We start from the raw sequence: 20,342 nt of genomic DNA on the forward strand, positions 1-20,342 counted from the left end.
AGTGGCCTGTATATTAATCGGAATAAACAAACAAACGAGGGGTGGCACACTTCTTGACCTAATGAACTGAATCATATGGCGTTAAAAATGATCTAAATAAAGAACGAGGAGCAGCCAGAAGAATAAAGTCATGACAGTAATAACAGTCTTCAAATAACGATTTCTTTCACACGTTCCAATTAGATGTATTTGATTTCACCGAGAAAGTCAGCGGAACTTTCTACGTACAATGACGAAGACTTATAATGATACTGAAATACACTCGACACTCGACCTCTTACCAAAAAAGTACCACGGAGTACTTTTTGTTGGAATGGGAACTTTACTATGTAGAAATTGGTCAGTGAACAGAGTAAACAATTATTAACATACAATCGATTTATTTGATGAAATATGTGATCAACTGGATTGCATACGACAAAGCTCTTCTGTAAACAAAACACAAAAGCATTCAATTTGCGTATCATCTATGGAATTTATTTAACTTTTAAAAACACGGAACGTCTTAGTTTAAATGAAACAAATCTAAAATTGCTTGTACAATTCGATTATCTCTGAAACGTCCAATTCTGGCCGCATATGATATGACATGAGCAATATATGATTGTTCATGAACTTTATGGATAAGATGAGCCATTGGACCTGAAACAAGAAGAAGTAACTTTTAATGCGGTTATTTCGACTGATAATATGTAACAGTAGATAGGGCAGAATTTGTCTGAAAACAGGATGATATTCGTGATGTTCAGCTTGTACATCCTTCTTTAATGGATTTTCAACGTGTCCTATTTTTGGCTGGTATGTCGAAAAGCAAACACAAATTTCACATGAAAATTTAACAGTTTTTAATGATGCTGTTCGAGCATTAACCATGAAACGCAGTCACGCGATCGTTTCAGCCAATAGAAATTCTCAACGAAGTGGAACAGCATGGATAAAAAAGCATGGCGTGAGTTAATAACTCAGAGTTACGGTATGTATCTTATATTCAATAAGTTCACGTACAACATTAGCGATTCAAATAGTGCGCACGTAGCAGACAGAGGGAGGGGGGTTTTTGAAAATCGTGCAAAAGTGCTGCGGTCAAGAGGAAGGAGTAATCAAAAAGCTTGCGTACTCTTTTTACAAAATATTTAGTTCAATTTTGTAGATCAAGTTGTTCTCAAAGTGGATTGATTCGATTAAACAGAATCGATCACAAATACAAGTGCAAAGAACTAATCTGTTTTGAACCGAAGAGCCCAAAAAATTACTCATTTTGTTAGAATATCAATTTTAACTTTTTCTTTGAGTGCTAACGAAACGAGCAAAGAAACATACGATTCGCTTTCTTTAAGATCTTGTGTCTTTAGTGCATCAACACACACTTATGTTCTAATATTCAAGTCGTTTAACTTATGGTTATGAAATTTCGAATCCATCGAACACATTCCGCTGTATTCATACAATGGGCTTAGTTCGTACTAGAAATCCGCCTTCACATATCTCCACTCATAGTTTATGGATTATCATAAATTTAGCGCTTTTTGAATTTTCAAAATCCAAAATTCGTCACACGTATTCAACCGCAGTCGTGCAGTTGTATCGAAAATCTTTAAAATAACGTTACTAACTATATTACAGTAATCGCAAGAAATTCATGTGTTTGGTTGTTTTTTTTAAGTTCCAACAGTTCCACACTTCTATCAATAGATTGCACACATACACACACTGTGCACATTACGCTAGTTGTCTCACTCTACGTGTGCGGATATAAGCGATAAATCAGAGTATATCCCGAATAATACTAAAATATGAAATGTGAGGAACGTGTGGAACTAAGAAAAACATGAATATTTCTAACTATTCTGAGCTGACTGTAGGCCCAAAAATTTAAAGTTACGGCCCGTAATTGTACCGAGGATGTACGACATCAGTAACATTAATTTGTACTTGTAACTTTATGTAAACATTTCGGTATCAGCATCCTTAACGATTTTTAAAATATAGAGTCGTAACTTGGAACTTTTGTGTAAAGTTTTGATTAAGCATAAGCATGCCTGTCAAGAGGGGCCACTTATGTTGAACATTAAAACGAGACATTAATAGTCATTTTCCTAACGCATGCTAAAATGCTTTTTTTTAGCGAATGTGAGGTTTCCAGCTCGAGCCGGAGGCGAGTGCTGGAATCGAATTCGCTAAAAAAGCCTTTTAGCATAAGTTAGGAACAACGTTTTTCCTAAACGACGTGGGAAATAAGCGACGAAGTCGTGATATTTCAACACTAGTTAGGAAAGCATGTTTACTCAATAGTGTTCAGCGCAGCATAAAAAAATCAGTCAAACACACTCGAAAGAGTAAAAGTGACGGAAGTCCCAGTGCATACTTCCAAAACAACTGATATCACTGTGGGTGACAGAAGGACCCACCAAGTAACGTAGGATTTTTTCATTTCGTTAAAAGTACTGAAATCGACCAATTTGTATGAAAATCTATGTAGCTTCTTGGACGATCTTAACCTACAATAACGTGTGATAGCTTGTTGAACTCGTACGGACGCCCAGATGTTTAAAGCTTATGTCATGAGGAATTAAATTGACATCCTCCGTGTGTCGAAGTCATTTTACTGTAAGTGTAAGGAAAAATTACTTTGTACCAATGCTAACTCCTACATCCTGTACAGTATAATATAAATGAAGTTAATATTTGAATACAATATGCGCGAGGCTTGTACATTTTCCTTTGACCAATCACTATAACGAAACAATTTAATCGAATGAAAAACGTTACCAATAGCATAAACGGCTACATCGCTGCCGGTATGTGCATTTTCATCAGTTAAAATGGCAACTTGTTGAACATAATCATAGGCTGTTGTGTCCTGGGTGGTCGGGTCTCTTCGACGAGGCATTCCGTGTTCATCGTTCTCTACCTGATTATAAATGGATGCTAATTAGAATCCGTTGCTGTTATTTCGGCTACCTAATCAATCAGATTTGCATTTATTTTCAGTGAATTTGCGTTTAAAAATTACTTGAAAACCGTTTGGACCTCCAGTTGCGTAAGTTAGAGTGGTGTACGGAATACCATCAATTTTTGATTTCTGTGCTATGCCGAATATGTCTTGCCCTCTTCCAGCATATCCATTTATCGATAACGAATGCGAATGATCGGCAGTAACAATTATCAACGACTCGTCCATTTCGTGCCTATTTTGTCAAATGGATTGAACAACTTTTACAAAGTCAGCAGAGAAAATTTTACTTATCGATTTTTACTTAAGGATATCCAATGTGGCATTTACAGCTTCATCCATTGCTGATGTTTCTGATACAGCTTTTCTCGCCCAACCCCTGTGATGTGCCTGATCGATGAGACCACCTTCCACTACCAGTATGAAACCTTTTTGATTTTTCGAAAGAACTGATACAGCTGCTAATGTCATCTGCTTCAATGAAGGCATTCCAGTCGATCTGTTTTTCCGCTCATAGTCATATCTCATGTGACCGTTGGCAAAAATTCCTGAAGAAATTTATGACTTTATTGAACGGTATCAATGCCGACATATTGAAACATATTGACCAAACAGTTTCACAATAATTACCTACCTAAAACGAAATCAGTGTTGGCTGTGTCTAGCTTATCCAAATCATTATTAGTTTGAAGTACAGAGGCGCGGAATCCACGCTTCATCTTATCCTTTTTCCAATCCTCAATTAAATTTCGCCTATCCATCGATATGCAACCCCACGTATCTATTGGGTCATCAGCAGTTCCTGTAACATTCGATACCAAACATTGCCGGCCACCACCCATTATGACGTTCAAATTTTTGCCTGGTACATTTTCCACTAACTGTCTTGCAATGTCCTTACAACCTTTCGCCCTTACGCTATCGGGCATAGTTGCTTCACATTCCCATCTGCGATCGGCTGTGTGAGCAAACAATGCAGCTGGTGTTGCATGCATAACACGAGTAGTAGTCACGAATCCGGTACTCATTCCCTCATCTTGCGCCCACTGCAGAATGGAGTCTACATGATGTGTCGCATTTAATGAAGCCTCACAGTTCGCTAAAGGGACACCTGAATCGACACCACCGGTTTCATAGTTTGTCTTTACACCGCCGAACAATGCTGTCGCCGTTGATGTAGAATCCGGCACCTGTTTATCGAAACAGTACGTTTTTAATAGTCCCACATGTGGGAATTTTTCCCACGACAATAGTCCTTGTTCACCAAATTTATGTATTCTAGTTGCGGTGACCGTTGATTGTCCCATACCATCGCCAACGAATAGTACGACATTTTTCGCTCGTCTTTTATTTTGCTTTACACTTAATGCCACCTTTAATTCACTTAAACCTGAATCGAACCATTCGGCTTGTTCGTCGGATAAATCGTCCTTCCATGCCTCTACAGTCACAACGACTTCATTTTCCTTTTCGTAAATCACAACAATACCAATACACGCCAAAACAATAAACACAACCGACACAATCAAAATGCTGATGAACAGTCTCGATTTCATTATGTCAAGAATTCGGTTATTCTTGCTGAATTCGTTAATAGAATTATTGTCATAAGATGTCAAAGATGATTTTGATCTTCTTTTTCGCGGCTCGAGTGACGACATATTCTCAAGTTCCATATTTTATAGCACTGATCTCTTGTTCAATGCTAGCCTGTTGCGTCAAACACAAGATTCTTGTTTATCATCTCACATCGTCGGAGAGGTAATGCAACAGTATACCGAGCTGTATTAAAACTGAGTGGAATAAATTCTTATCTAACTGTACTTAATCTTACGGGCTGAACCTATAACAAAAATATTTTAACAGCAACCAATTTTATCTCATTTAATGTTTGTTAGAATGTGTTAACTAATTGGATATTATTATAACATGGCTAATAACTACCGAGAGATACAAATTAATGAATCGCTGTTATAGTAGTCCCAACAAGCGGTTCGCTTAATTTATCTATCAATGAAAAACAATTAAGCTTTTCAGTTCGGTATTGTGACGTAATGCTGGTGTATATTTGCAAACTATTTCAGATTCAAATACACTGTTTAGACAATAAATATAACCAAACTACACTCCGTTTAGTTCACTCATGACGAATTTTAATTTCTTGATGATGATGCTTTTAGAACTTATTCACACTAGAGGGCTGCTTATAACGACAAAATGAATCGATTAGCTTGAAATAAATAATATTTATTTATGACATCGAGTGCAAAGTACTTTATTAGGCTCTAGATCTGTTATTATGACACATCGTGAGCCTAACTAAGTACTTTGCACCGAGATTCTTACATCGTTTTATGCCACAGAGGCATCTAAAGTTTGCAAATTTTGCATATTATGATGCTGAGTGGCATAAAATAATATTATTTCTTCTTTTTGAAACAAACAACTGTACACATACCACACAATCATAAGATTGAATGAATAACATACGCTTTGATTAACCGCCAACGACTGACTGGTTCACGTTACATGAAACAACGAAATAGTACATTATAACATGTATCGGAAAGCGTAATTTCGAGGTACTTTTACTTGGGGTGACACTTCCTTTAAAATAAATCTCGTACCGTCTAAGATTTTTTTTTACGATTTTTTGGAATTGTCAGAATCTGTCATATTTTATAGGAATCGTTTTTGAATTTTCTGAATGTTGGTTTCGAAAATACCGTTTACTGTTGCGTTTTTTGTCAGCAATAACGTTTTCTGCTGCGATTCTACTACCGAAAACTGGGAACTTTTACCTAAATTGATTTCGGATAAGTTAACACTAATAGGTCCTGATGACACGTTAAGATAAGTCACTGAGTTAAGTGTCCATTCCACTCAACAAAAAGTATACTCAGTGAGAGAGCCGTGAGAGAGCAAACTGTCAAATAAACTAAGAAAACATAGCTAACGCCGACCCGTACGAAACACCTATTCGTATCAAAAGCCTTTAATGTGAAACTCTTCATTTCTCTTACTTCATTTTCTTCTCTGCTGAAAAACTATTCTCCCTTTAAAATCACTTACATTATCCACTCTTTGCCTTGTTATCATATACAACTAAATTGCCGGAGGCAATATAGACAGCCCCGTACGAAGACAAATTTCATAAATTCCTATTTAAACAGCTGTATACCGCTATATTTAACTATATTTCACTATAAATACACATTTCACAGATAAATATATGCTATTATATAGCTCTATATGCCTGTATATAGCTCAATATAGCTGTATATAGGTATATATAGATGTCCGTATATGGAATCCCTGAAACCTCACACACATAACAAATTATTTCCATGTTAACAGAAACTCTCTAAGTATCATTTTTCCCAAGATATTTCTATTTTACTAAAATCCAATATGGCCGCCGGCAAGCCATTTTGTTAGGAGACCGGAAATAGTACCGACGCTTTACATTCGTTAATACCTTTCAAACAAAAAAAAATTCATGAAATTCCGGTCAAAATTTACTCGAGATATTGTCAAAATACACCACGTTCACTGTACTTCCGAGTAGCCAGATAAGAGCTCACTCCAAGAGACCTAGCTCACGCTCCGGAGAACATAATTTCATAAAAAAAATTTTCCCTGATTGGTACGGTCAATACCTATCTAATAAAGCTAAAACAGACGAAATATGTTCAAATGTGGCCGACCTACAAGCAAAAACTGCTTGCCGCCCTGTGCCTGTTCCACACCAAGGGGTCTAACTCACGAGTCGGTCATGCCGATTTCCATAAACTTTTTTTTTGTCGATCGGTATTGTAAATACCTTTTATTTGACGTATCACTTACAAGTTTAACGTTTAAATGTCCGGAGATATCTTCGAAAAACCGTAAAGCACTTATTGGGCCACAGCTCGGGAGGGGTCGATCCAAAATCACTCATCTTCGAACTTAGCCTGTCTTTTGACATTACCAAACGGGAAAAAAAAGAATTTTCAAAATCGGATGCGTTTTACTCAAGTTATCGTGCAGACAGACGGACAGACGGACAGACGGACATTTTTTTTTTCGCGGATTTGGCATCTCTAGACAACCACAATAGGTTTCCCCTTACTCAGGGAGTCCAATTCGACGTGTTACAAACGTATGCGTAAACCCATAAGACCCCAGTACTTCGTACGGGTCTAAAAATTGAAAAAAAATTCAATTTTGTGTTTCACACGGAGTACTTTTTTGGTAAGACGAAACTAAGCATTAGTCTACGACTTAACAAAAAGTTAAGTTCCTTAAAAATTATTGACTCATTTTTGCTTAATGAAAACCGCGTGATGGTAGCGGACCGCAAACTAATGCTTTTCAATAATACACAATTGCTTAAAGCGTAAATTCGTGTGTAGATATGTATTAATAATGTTCGTCATATTCTCATCTACCATTAATCTACTATTATAATGAATGTGTAGCACACTTCGATCATGGCTCTTTAATTTATTTGAAATAAATGGATCAGCAAAATTTTACATTGTTCGCTTCTTATGCGTAAAATATTCGTGAGCAATTATTTTTAGACCCACATGCGTCGAGTATATATACTCGAATTGTATAATTGGCTTAAGAGACTTTTTTTGCAAAGTGTTCGGATTGATATTGTTATGTTGTGAATTGTGAGCATATCGACATTAAATTTGTGCCTTGGTTGTTTGAATAATATGATTGATGAGAAAAAACGTTGAACAGAACTTATTTCTCTACATCTGTCGCCATTGAATGTATTAGTTAGATTGGTAAATACTTGACTTAATATTTCAACATAGCTAACGCCGACCCGTACGAAACACCTATTCGTATCAAAAGCCTTTAATGTGAAACTCTTCATTTCTCTTACTTCATTTTCTTCTCTGCTGAAAAACTATTCTCCCTTTAAAATCACTTACATTATCCACTCTTTGCCTTGTTATCATATACAACTAAATTGCCGGAGGCAATATAGACAGCCCCGTACGAAGACAAATTTCATAAATTCCTATTTAAACAGCTATATACCGCTATATTTAACTATATTTCACTATAAATAAACATTTCACAGATAAATATATGCTATTATATAGCTCTATATGCCTGTATATAGCTCAATATAGCTGTATATAGGTATATATAGATGTCCGTATATGGAATCCCTGAAAACCCCACACACATAACAAATTATTTCCATGTTAACAGAAACTCTCTAAGTATCATTTTTCCCAAGATATTTCTATTTTACTAAAATCCAATATGGCCGCCGGCAGCCATTTTGTTAGGAGACCGGAAATAGTACCGACGCTTTACATTCGTTAATACCTTTCAAACAAAAAAAAAATCATGAAATTCGGTCAAAATTTACTCGAGATATTGTCAAAATACACCACGTTCACTGTACTTCCGAGTAGCCAGATAAGAGCTCACTCCAAGAGACCTAGCTCACGCTCCGGAGAACATAATTTCATAAAAAAATTTTTCCCTGATTGGTACGGTCAATACCTATCTAATAAAGCTAAAACAGACGAAATATGTTCAAATGTGGCCGACCTACAAGCAAAAACTGCTTGCCGCCCTGTGCCTGTTCCACACCAAGGGGTCTAACTCACGAGTCGGTCATCCGATTTCCATAAACTTTTTTTTGTCGATCGGTATTGTAAATACCTTTTATTTGACGTATCACTTACAAGTTTAACGTTTAAATGTCCGGAGATATCTTCGAAAAACCGTAAAGCACTTATTGGGCCACAGCTCGGGAGGGGTCGATCCAAAATCACTCATCTTCGAACTTAGCCTGTCTTTTGACATTACCAAACGGGAAAAAAAAGAATTTTCAAAATCGGATGCGTTTTACTCAAGTTATCGTGCAGACAGACGGACAGACGGACAGACGGACAGACGGACATTTTTTTTTTCGCGGATTTGGCATCTCTAGACAACCACAATAGGTTGTGACATTTAAACGTTAAACTTGTAAGTGATACGTCAAAAAAAAGGTATTTACAATACCGATCGACAAAAAAAAAGTTTATGGAAATCGGATGACCGACTCGTGAGTTAGACCCCTTGGTGTGGAACAGGCACAGGGCGGCAAGCAGTTTTTGCTTGTAGGTCGGCCACATTTGAACATATTTCGTCTGTTTTAGCTTTATTAGATAGGTATTGACCGTACCAATCAGGGAAAAATTTTTTTATGAAATTATGTTCTCCGGAGCGTGAGCTAGGTCTCTTGGAGTGAGCTCTTATCTGGCTACTCGGAAGTACAGTGAACGTGGTGTATTTTGACAATATCTCGAGTAAATTTTGACCGAATTTCATGAATTTTTAGCCCCGTACGAAGTACGAAGGGGCTTATAGGATTACGATGCCGTGTGTAATTGATGGAATTCGAAGCAGACGGTAAGGGCAAAGTGTTTGTCTATGTTTATAGATGACGAATCCGCAATAAAAATTTGGGCCGTCTGTCCGTCTGTCCGTCTGTCCGTCACGTCGATATCTTGAGTAAATCAAATCCGATTTCAAAAAATTTTTTTTCCCTGAAAGATAGTCAAAATAGTGAGGCTAAGTTCGAAGATGGGCATATTCGGGTCGGCCCTTCGTGAGTTAGGGCCACCTAAGTGATTTAAGGTCTTTTGGTGATATTTATGGCAAAATAAACGATGCAAATGATAGGTATTGTCAATACCAATCCAGGAAAAAAAAGTTTTTTAAAATCGGGTGAGTGGACCGTGAGTTAGGGCCTTAGAAGTGAAAAGCTACTAGGGCCCTATGTGTATTTTACATAGAACTCAAGTAAATTTCATCCGTTTTTCGTAATTTTTGTTTCATTTGAAAGATAATCGAACACCGAATAGAATGTTGTTGAAAAAAAAAATTAAATTTGGGTCCTTGGACTAAGGCCGCTACTAGGGCCCTATGTGTATTTTACATATAACTCGAGCAAATTTCATCCGTTTTTCGTAATTTTTGTTTCATTTGGAAGCTAATCAAAGGCCGAATAGAATGTTGTTGAAAAAAAATTAAATTTGGGTCCTCGGACTAAGGCCGCTACTAGGGCCCTATGCGTATTTTACATACAACTCGAGTAAATTTCATCCGTTTTTCGTAATTTTTGTTTCATTTGGAAGGTAATCAAAGGCCGAATAGAATGTTGTTGAAAAAAAATTAAATTTGGGTCCTCGGACTAAGGCCGCTACTAGGGCCCTATGTGTATTTTACATATAACTCGAGCAAATTTCATCCGTTTTTCGTATTTTTTGTTTCATTTGGAAGGTAATCAAAGGCCGAATAGAATGTAGTTGAAAAAAAAAATTGGATCCTCGGACTGAGGCCGATACTAGGCCCTATGTGTATTTATACTCAATAAATTAAAATTTTAGGGCTATTTGAAATTTTTTGTTTTATTTGAAAGGAACGTCGTACGGGGCTTCGTAATTGCGCTATGCGCAATTTCTAAGATGTACACATTACATAATAATTTTACTTTAACTACTTTAACCGGCGCATAGGCTTACGTCAAAGTAGGGTGACAGACGCACTAGGGTCACGTACGCAATAGATATACGGGTTTGTACGGGGCTCAGTCGCAGCAAACGCTCCGACTGTTCTGATGGCTCGTTTTTTGTTTGAAAGGTATTAACGAATGTAAAGCGTTGGTACTATTTCCGGTCTCCTAACAAAATGGCTGCCGGCGGCCATATTGGATTTTAGTAAAATAGAAATATCTTGGGAAAAATGATACTTAGATAGTTTCTGTTAACATGGAAATAATTTGTTATGTGTGTGAGGTTTCAGGGATTCCATATACGGACATCTATATATACCTATATACAGCTATATTGAGCTATATACAGGCATATAGAGCTATATAATAGCATATATTTATCTGTGAAATGTTTATTTATAGTGAAATATAGTTAAATATAGCGGTATATAGCTGTTTAAATAGGAATTTATGAAATTTGTCTTCGTACGAGGCTGTCTATATTGCCTCCGGCAATTTAGTTGTATATGATAACAAGGCAAAGAGTGGATAATGTAAGTGATTTTAAAGGGAGAATAGTTTTTCAGCAGAGAAGAAAATGAAGTAAGAGAAATGAAGAGTTTCACATTAAAGGCTTTTGATACGAATAGGTGTTTCGTACGGGTCGGCGTTAGCTATGTTTATGTCAAAGAAAGAGTTATTTACATAACAAGGGATAAAAAGATAAAAAGTAGAGTTTTCGTGTGAATTTTGTTGATCCGAGGCGAAGTCGTGGTCAATAACCACACGAAAACGAGACTTTTAAAACAATTTAATTGTTTTCCCTAGGTGTGTAATAAGCCACTTTTTTAAAAAAGCATGTAAAATTTAATTTTAATGTTTCAACTTTCAATAGAATTGGACGGGATAGCTTGTGTTTTCGCTCATATTTTTCTTCCTAATCACGAACATAATAAATTATTCGGAAAGGTTAATCCTATAATTTGCTAATACAATTTGAGGTATCGCAGAAATCACAGTGAAACTAAAAATGTGTCTGTGTGTTTGTGGGGGAAATGTACTAAATTGAAATAGGTCATTTAATAGTTTATTTTGTACTAAGTGAAATTCCACTCTCACGACAAGTTACAAACGATGTTTTTAAAATTCAGTCAAGTTACACGGTCATCTTCAATCAAAGCAATCTACAGCTGTTTTTAGCTTAGAAACTTTTTGTGTTTCAATGTAATTTCATATGGATTGTATTGGATTTTATTTGTGGATTGAATATTATGACGGCAGTTCAAAATACCAAAATCACGTCAATTCGTCATCGTTAAGTAACGTAGTAAATATCAAATAAAACCGTGGGATGGCGCTGATTTTCTTTCAATTTTGTGAAAATGATCGAATAGTCGGTGACATTTTTTTTGAAGCATTGTCGTTGAAAAATATTCGTTCTCCAAAATTCAGTAAACAACTTCAACAAAATGAGTGCTTCTATTGAAATTAAAGAAATACAAGTTGGAAATATTGCTGTTGAGTTAGGCGATGTGTATTTATATTCGGTCGAATTGTACAGACCCGTGAATTTAAGGGCCAAACGTCAGGAGTTACGAACTCAAAATTACAAATCCATTGCAATTCTGTGTCGGATTTCAAGAGTAATTTGTGGACACAAACAAAGGAGAAGTTTAAAAGAGAAGTGGTGTTCGATGATAATGATCCTCGGTGGCATGAGAATGTGTTACCCGAAGAAGATGCCATGGAACGATTCATTCTGTTTTACGATGTAAAAGCAAGACGGCCAACGACATTGGATAAAATCAGCATGGTAACCATCAGTCACTGGAGATCGAAGGAAATATGGTTGTACATTCATGTATACTCAATGTCGGTTGCCAATTTGTCATTGTGGAAAAAGGTCCAGAAAACACTGATTGAACCAATTAATCGTGATCGAGCTGGTGCTAGTAACATTGCTGATATGAATGCTCTAGTTGGACGCCTCAAAGAAGCAAATCGACTGAATTACCAAAGCAATCATATTAACTGGATTATGTGGGCAAATCGAATTCAAGCATCGGAACCACACTTGCGTGAAAGACTAATCAATAATCCACCACCAGCAGAAATGCGGCACCTATTTGCACTGGCAAAAACTTCTTCTGATGCCGCGATAAGCAATGCTAAGCAGAATCTATGTGTAGCGGAAGACGTGAACGAAGGTGTCAGTTCCGGCTTGTCGAGAGCTAGAATTTTGATGGATGAAATTCTGAAAATTCGAAACGCAATTTCAGATCTACAAAAGGAAGAGCAGTCAAAAGTAGATTTGCTGAATCACGAAACGAAAAGAATGGAATTACAGGCCGCCACAACACGTACGTTAATCACATCAATGGAGCAATCAGTACCAGCAACTGAAACCAATTTTGGTCGACAGGTTTTTTCTCTAATTCAAGATCAACAAGATGTCGATCACATGGTGTTTGAGGACTAATCTAGTCCTTCAGATACTGAAATCAATTTTGGTCACCAAACTCTTCTGAGTCCTTCATCGAGTATTTAAGCTTGCAATTTCTGTAGATTTAATTTATTTTCAAAACGTAGAACGTTAATAACATCCGTTTTAGCTAATGAGCCACATGCTCCTTTTCTAAAAATTTAATCGGCATCGAAGCCAAATTGTTATGTAATATCTGCTGGCAAACTTTGCGTGACATAGCCCAAATCTTCCAAGCCGATGCTGTACCCATATGATGGGTCGAATTTTCCCTCTTGCGAAATATGTTCTGGAAATTTTTGTTCTTAAATTTGTTTGCGATTTCCCCAATAAACATTCTTAAATCAACTTTGCTGTTTTCCATGTAGATGATTTGCAGATCCCGTTTCATATATCCGAACACCAGTTCGATGGGGTTAAAAAACGGACAATACGCCGGAAGAAAAATTACATTTATTCCCAACGAACGCAGATAAACCACAAAGTTTTTGTCCAAATGGATCTTGGCCCCGTCCATAATCCAGACCGAATTTCTTCCGGGGTATTGTTGGAGTCATATTCCGTAGCAAATGCACGGCAGAAATCAACAAATTTCTTCCTAGTGAATGTACCTTCAGTTTGGTAGCAGTTCAGCAACCCATCAACACCAATGAAGCACAACAGTGATATACGCGGCTTTCGGACAAATTCGCTGCGATAAATTTGCTTTTGTCCTTTCATTGCATTCAGTCCAGAAAGAGCCGTGCGACCGTACGGACGTCAATTTCAAGATCGAAATTTTTTAACGTTTCTGTTATTGATTTATGCAGTATTATCCAGTTGGATTAATCGAGCACCCAAATTGGGAAATCAATATACCAAACGCGTATTTACACTGGACCACATCGTGAACCTACAAACTAAGCTGTAAAAAACAAGAAAACACTCATCAAATCGACACGCAAAATTTTTCGGAGTGACTCTCCATTGTTCGCCGTGCATTGTTGTGATGAGACGTGTGTGAACCTGGCATTTATTATTTGCTGATTACAGTGCAGAGTTTTTTTGGTTAAAGTGCCCAGCTCAATACATTTATTTCAAGAATTATCTACATTTTTTCTCAATTTTTTCACAAAATTGTTTGAGTCTGGTCATATGATTTGCACAATGGAATTCGTGGAACGGATTTATTGTCATGCAAATCCATAATGCACCGTACTACTGAGTACAATGGAAACGTTGTTCAATCGAAGACGGAGATGTCAAACCGCACACATACTCAACGCATGGTTTGCATCTACTGTATGGATTGGATATGGTCAGCTCCAATCTGTGTTCGAATGGTTACCATTGTCATGTTCGGTTGCACGTGTTTCTTTTATCTACGTTCATTGGCGTATCGTACTCATGCTCCTCTTGCAACGGATACTGTACGCTCCCGTCGAAAATAAAAGAAGCCTAAATGTCGCCATATTTAACCACTGGCTTGTGAATGGATTCCTGGTCCTGCACAGATTAAAGTGTTGCTTAAATTTGGCCCTAAATTTCATGGTTATTTCTAGTAAGCTGATCATTCTTACGAATTTAGTATAATTTTTTTAATTTCATGGCGTTTATATGATCTTTAATTAATCATTCGCATTCAGGACTTTTTATTTTATTTCGATAAATTATGATTTTATAAGACAAAAGTACTTCTACGGCATGGGTAAATATTGTTTTAATTTTTTTATAAATCAAATTGAAACTACATATTCAAAGTATTCGCGCTAATATTCACTTACTGCATAGCAAATGGTACCAACCAAAAAAATTAAAAATTTCATAAATTCCATACATTTCAGTAGACAGCAAACTGACAAGGTGCTGACAAGGTGCGATTTCGCAGTCAGTGCAAAAATGAATTAATTTTAATTTTATTTTTATAAAACTAATTTGAACGCGTAGATTTTTTTTAAACTTAAATTTTGAATGAACATAGTGTCTTTGATCATTTAAAAATAAAAAACTTTTTGATGCGAATGATCAATTTCTTGCAAACCAGTTTGTATACATACCTACTGGTTTTTTTTTTAATATATATTTCATGATATTGACGTTGACAGTAATTTCACGATTCGATATTTTCTTGTATTTTAAGATTTACAAGTTTGGTAAACTCCTTAAAGGTGATTCACAGTGGAGTTCCGTTATTTCTATTTTTCTCTTTAATTAAGGAAGAATTGTATTTCATGATGAATAGATAATAAACAAACAAATAAATAAATAATTGCGTAGCCCTTCTTTCGCATCATGGACTTGTTGTCGAAGCCAACCTCGTCTAAGAAAACCAAGTTTTTCAATAGCCATGGGAAACTTGACAGCTCGTTGCAGAATCGAATTATGTCGGAAACTTGAATCTGGATAGCCTGTCTTTCTAAAACCTTCCATGTTAGACCAGCTTCCGACAGGATGGTGCTGATTGATGATGTGGATATTTGAATTTTGTAGTTTTGAAAGAACAATTGTGCAGCTTCGTTTTGATGAAGAATCGGTTGCTCTTTGTACAGGTTAGCCAGCCACGTCCGTTGATCCACATCAAATTTTCTGTATGTAGCCAAAACAGACTTTTTCCGAGTGACTTCATGCTTCTCTTCATAGGATTTTATCCATCTAGATATTGTTGTGTAGTCCTTGTGATAAGTCTCAGCCAAATTCTTTACAGTCATTCCTCGAAAGTAAAACCCGTACAAAGCATGGTAAACAGTGTTTTTGCTTGCGTGTTTTTTCACATGTTCAATAATATTAGACATTTTTCAGCATCGAATTGGGATTTTGAAAGAACTAAAGGAAATTAACCTTAAAATTGTTTTTGTTCGTCAAGATTTTGTTTTTATTCGTCAAGCTGTCAAAATATTCGTCAAAATGTGACGCGACAATCTCTACGTAAATATTATTTGCGATTTTATAATCGCGCAACTTCTGCAAATTGAGTCGCGAGTATTAGCGTTGAAAACATTAAATAGTATATACATTTTTGAGTATGTTATACATATACAGAGAAGAATACAAGCAAACAATTGTTACAACGAGTGAACGAGTGTTAGTAAATATTGTTTTCTATTTGTTTGTATTCTTTGAGGAGTAAAGTAAGGTTATCTGGTGTACTCTGATCAGACTGGAGAGCCACCGATTTTTAGCCGCCGAAACTCACCACATGCAGGCAGTTTTTCATGCCGATTCTAAATAACTAAAGCACTACATCCTCAAAGTATATAAACATACTGAGAAGGTGATGCAAATCCACAAAAACTCACGGAACCCTACTTTCGGGTGAATAAAATTTGTATAATGTTGAATTAAATTCACTTTGTTAGGTTGTATCTTTATACTCAACACAAAATATTGTATGGAGAACAACGCATTTCTGCCAACATTAAAACGCCAAACGTCACACAAGCAACATAATAAGTCTTATATTCACCCGAAACTTGGGTTCCGTAAAGTTTGTGATCCGCTGTGCATTTGCATTACCTTCAGTATGTTTATATACTTTGTACATCCTAGGTCGTCAGGATCATGAGATAAACCCGGATTAAATGCATTAGTGATGCGGGAAGAAAATATGTCACCATGTCTCGCTCGCATCGATGCAACTCCCATTTAACTTAAAACGGAAATGTCTCTGGATCCCGACGTCCTAGAAAGGTACGCTAAGGTAATATGATATCGCACAAAAAATAACATCAACACCCAGACTTACTGAACAATCGCAACAATTTTCAGCGGATGCCAGAAATTTTTTTTTAATTAACAAAAATTGTTCATTTAGCGGCCGCCAGCCGCCTTTTTTTAACGGCTAGACGACGCCGTCAATTTTATCACGGCTCTCCAGTCTGATCTGATATCAAATTTCATTTTACACTACATGAAATCCTTAGCAATACGCAAAAAATGACGTCAGTGGGAACGAAAAGTGAAAGAAAAGGTGAGGGAATAGTACACTTTGTGTTGTTTTTGTTGGACTTAATCGGCAATAGTTAAAATAAAACTTTTTAGTGCTTCTTTGTTGCTATATTTCGGGCTCGGTTTCGACCCATCATCAGGCTATAAATTATTAATCAAAAATTACAGTGAAAATCGTCTGTATTGCGCGCAAGCGGTTTGTTTACCTTTGGTAGGATCCCTAAAAGTGAATATGTGGCTATGCCGCACATTTGATCGTAAATAAAAACTAATTAAAAGTTGGCTAGGCCGTCGTTGAAAGGAACAAAATAAATAAATAAATTAGACTGGAATAAATAGTTAAAAACGAATTAATTTCGGACAAGAGAATAGTACATTTCGTACCTAGGACTAAAAGTCTTTTTTAGCGTGTGAGAAGTTTCCAGACAGAGCCAAAGGCGAGGTCTCGAATCGAATACGCTAAAACTGACTTTTAGTGTGGTACGAATAGTATTTTTCATATTGGACGGAGAAAAAGTGCGACTTTTCGGGTCCTACGTATGAAAAAAGTTGTTGTTTTGGCTCTCTATCTGGTGAGAGAAATGTGATGTTTTTGATCCGCCTGAATAAAAAACTATTTTGTCGCAGTATTTAGTAAAACAAACATTGTAAGTGTACGTATAATCTTGTCGGAAATTTTCAAGCTCCTCTGGGGCCACGAACTATTTCCGTTAGTTTCGAAAAAAGCGTTGGAAAAGCTGTGTTTAAAGTCAGTGAATAATTAATTAACTTGGATGCAATATACAATGCTAATATTCTGAAAGAACTTTCTAAACGAAAATGTGGAAAAAAATATAGTTGAGAAGGAAAGTTCACATGACAAATAAAAATGTTGGCAAAATGTCACAAACATCACACGGAATATTTGTCTACGAACTAAGTAGATACAAAGTTGAAAAGTCCAGAGTTTTCGAGTGTACTAAGCATACATGAAAGTATACTCCAGTTTCTCATTGCTGCAAAAATATATCATTTCCTTAGTGTACAGTTTCTCTGTTAGTCCATTAGTAGACATGGGGCATTTTTTATTTTGCTTCCAGAGAATATTTTGTCCAAACTATTGATGGGATTAATTCAGCCATCGAATAAGTTGAAAAAAAAAACTCTAATGGCAACTGGCGGACATGCCAGGACAACAGTCAAAAATTGAGGTTCAAAATTTTCAACTACAATATAAAATCAGAGACAGAGCCCATTTTTACTGTTTAAACAGCCGTCATTGAAACGATTGTTATTTTCCGCATCGAAGACGGAGAAACCCAAATGAACTTTCGACAGCAGACTTGTTTTTAACCAATTTATTGACTTCGTTGAATTTAATTCAATACAAGTAGAACTTCCGTGCTGCTTCAAAATCCTAATTTATAATTTTCAAATTTTAAGCGAACCGTAAACAAATTCTTGGGTTTAGTTTCTTCTAACTATGTTCTCATCTCTTAAACGATATCGATTGAATGCTAGTGTGAATCTGTTGCAGTCACTATAACAAGTGTGAGGTTAGCTCCTCGAATTCTTGTCTAATTTAACAAATGTTTACCTTATGACCATTAAACCGTAACAATGTGTTGCGAGCTTTAATTAAGAGTGGAGTCAACGATCTTGAATAAATAAATTAAAATAAATACCGAAACGTTCATAACTTTTGCTTCCACGAACTCGAACCGTTTTACTTTTAACGCACACTATGCTTATACAATAGGTTTGTTCCAAATAACTGTAAGCCCGAACTTTGACAACCCGAGCTTTGACAACCCGAACGACAACGATTTCATCCACAGCAACATAACCTACGTGATTTTACACACAAAGGTTAATGAAGTTATGTCTCTATGGATAAAATTTGACAATTCGTATGACATTGAAACAAACCTATCAACATGCGCGACTTTCTGATGAATGATTTTGATGCTTTTTCTTTATGGTTTCCGGAATTGGCTTGACGTTTTCCATCAGTTGCAGTGTTGACCTGTTTATTCGAAATTCTTGAACTACACCGTGAAGGCTGTAAACAGGTGTTGACTTTGTTTCCAACAATCATAAATCTGTAAATCATAAGTCTATGACTAACGAATGAGTAATGAAGAGGAAGAAAGCGTTACCATTGAACATAACCAGCAACTGGGGAATCTAAAGCATTATTTATTTGACTGTTGAATTTGAAAAAAAAAGGTTTGTTTATTCTTCCTTTCAATTAAACAAATATGCCGCACATTAAATATATCTAAAGAAAACGCAAAATACAAACGAAATATAATTTAATTGAAAATTTCGTTTCATCAATTAAAAATTTTCAAATTTTCAAGACTCTCTTTCACAGGTTTCCACATTCTTTGCTACAATGCCACAGATTTTGAAAAGATTTCCTATTCCTTACCAAAAAAAAAGAAGAAAACATTCAAATTTACCCGTTTCATAAACATTTAACCCACTTTGATCCTATAAACAATTAAATAGTAATCCTAAAACAACCTCAAAAATTCCCGTCATAATTTCCCCCGAAATGCTTTAAATCTGTTTGCGTTTATGAGTTTATCAAAAACGGTTCGTTTTTGCCCCATGCTTTACTCCGTTTATCTTCCGTCTGTGTATGTGTTACGACATACAACATTCATATCGAAAATTCTCGGTACAGAAACTCAAAAACTCCCCACAAAGTAACACTCGCATATTTATAATTCGACAACAACTCACAAACAATGAGGCGATGTATAAAATCGTACAATGCTTTTGCCAAACATTATCTAACTTTAACCCATATTATAATTGAAATCTTACAATCACGGCAGAGTAAAGTTAACCAGGCAGGAGTGGACGTTTGACAAGGGACCTGAATAATCTAGTAGCCCTATATTTTTTGCGATTTTTTTTTCAATTTATGTCAGTGTTCATTTGAGTTCATTTTCGTCCAGTGTATTAGGTCCCTTATTTGACGTTTCGAAAGTGAACCGCTCCTGCCTGGTTTATTTTACTCTGCCGTGCTTACAATTAATTTGATTTTATTATATGTGTATGACGTATTATAGCCTACATACATCATTTATTAAGCCTAAGGAAGGCACCAAGCGCTTCTAAACCCAAAACAATGTTTGCTGTAATAGGCTTTAGCGAATTTTATAGGGGCATGAGTAATTTTGGGGTGTGTAAGCAATAATTATTGTATAACCTAAATTTGAGTTGTTTATGAGGAAACACTCTTAATAATTTCTTGTTACTTGTTTTATGTGAACAAATGCCAAAAATTATTAATATTCAAAATATCTCGAGAGCTTTTCGAAAATTATTTTCCCGTGTAGTTACGTTGGGTATTTGTTAATTAATTAGATGTATTTATGCATTTACCACGGGTATTATAATTCCTATGAAAATGTTATGTGTACACACGGACAGAACGTTTGTATACGCAGGAAACCATTTTAAACACAAACCTTACTGAACCATTGCCAAAT

General features: G+C 36.0%; 1 protein-coding gene and 1 long non-coding RNA gene across 2 annotated transcripts; both read right to left on the reverse strand.

The window, feature by feature from the left end:
* Nucleotides 1–417: 417 nt before the first annotated feature.
* LOC119066991 (alkaline phosphatase) lies at nt 418–5,012 on the reverse strand. The gene is made up of 5 exons (XM_037169716.1): nt 3,588–5,012; nt 3,258–3,501; nt 3,014–3,188; nt 2,770–2,911; nt 418–642 (listed from the first exon to the last, which is right to left on the reverse strand). Exons 1-5 carry the CDS (start codon nt 4,627–4,629, stop codon nt 506–508), a joined length of 1,740 nt encoding a protein of 579 aa, XP_037025611.1. The 5' UTR covers nt 4,630–5,012; the 3' UTR covers nt 418–505.
* An 11,899-nt stretch (nt 5,013–16,911) lies between these two features.
* LOC119066992 lies at nt 16,912–17,214 on the reverse strand. Its single transcript, XR_005085837.1, has 2 exons — nt 17,064–17,214; nt 16,912–16,998 (listed from the first exon to the last, which is right to left on the reverse strand). It is a non-coding gene; the product is annotated as an uncharacterized LOC119066992 (long non-coding RNA).
* Nucleotides 17,215–20,342: the final 3,128 nt, after the last annotated feature.

The sequence above is a fragment of the Bradysia coprophila genome, assembly GCF_014529535.1.
Source record: "Bradysia coprophila strain Holo2 chromosome X unlocalized genomic scaffold, BU_Bcop_v1 contig_117, whole genome shotgun sequence".
In the NCBI taxonomy this organism is placed as follows: Eukaryota; Metazoa; Arthropoda; class Insecta; order Diptera; family Sciaridae; genus Bradysia; species Bradysia coprophila.

Coding starts and splice junctions, on each gene's coding strand:
- LOC119066991 (XM_037169716.1), bottom strand. CDS start 4,629: ATGGAACTTGAGAATATGTCGTCACTCGAGCCGCGAAAAAGAAGATCA. Junction 3,189..3,257: donor GCCACATTGGATATCCTTAA/GTAAAAATCGAT, acceptor TTGACAAAATAG/GCACGAAATGGACGAGTCGT. Junction 2,912..3,013: donor GAGGTCCAAACGGTTTTCAA/GTAATTTTTAAA, acceptor ATTTATAATCAG/GTAGAGAACGATGAACACGG.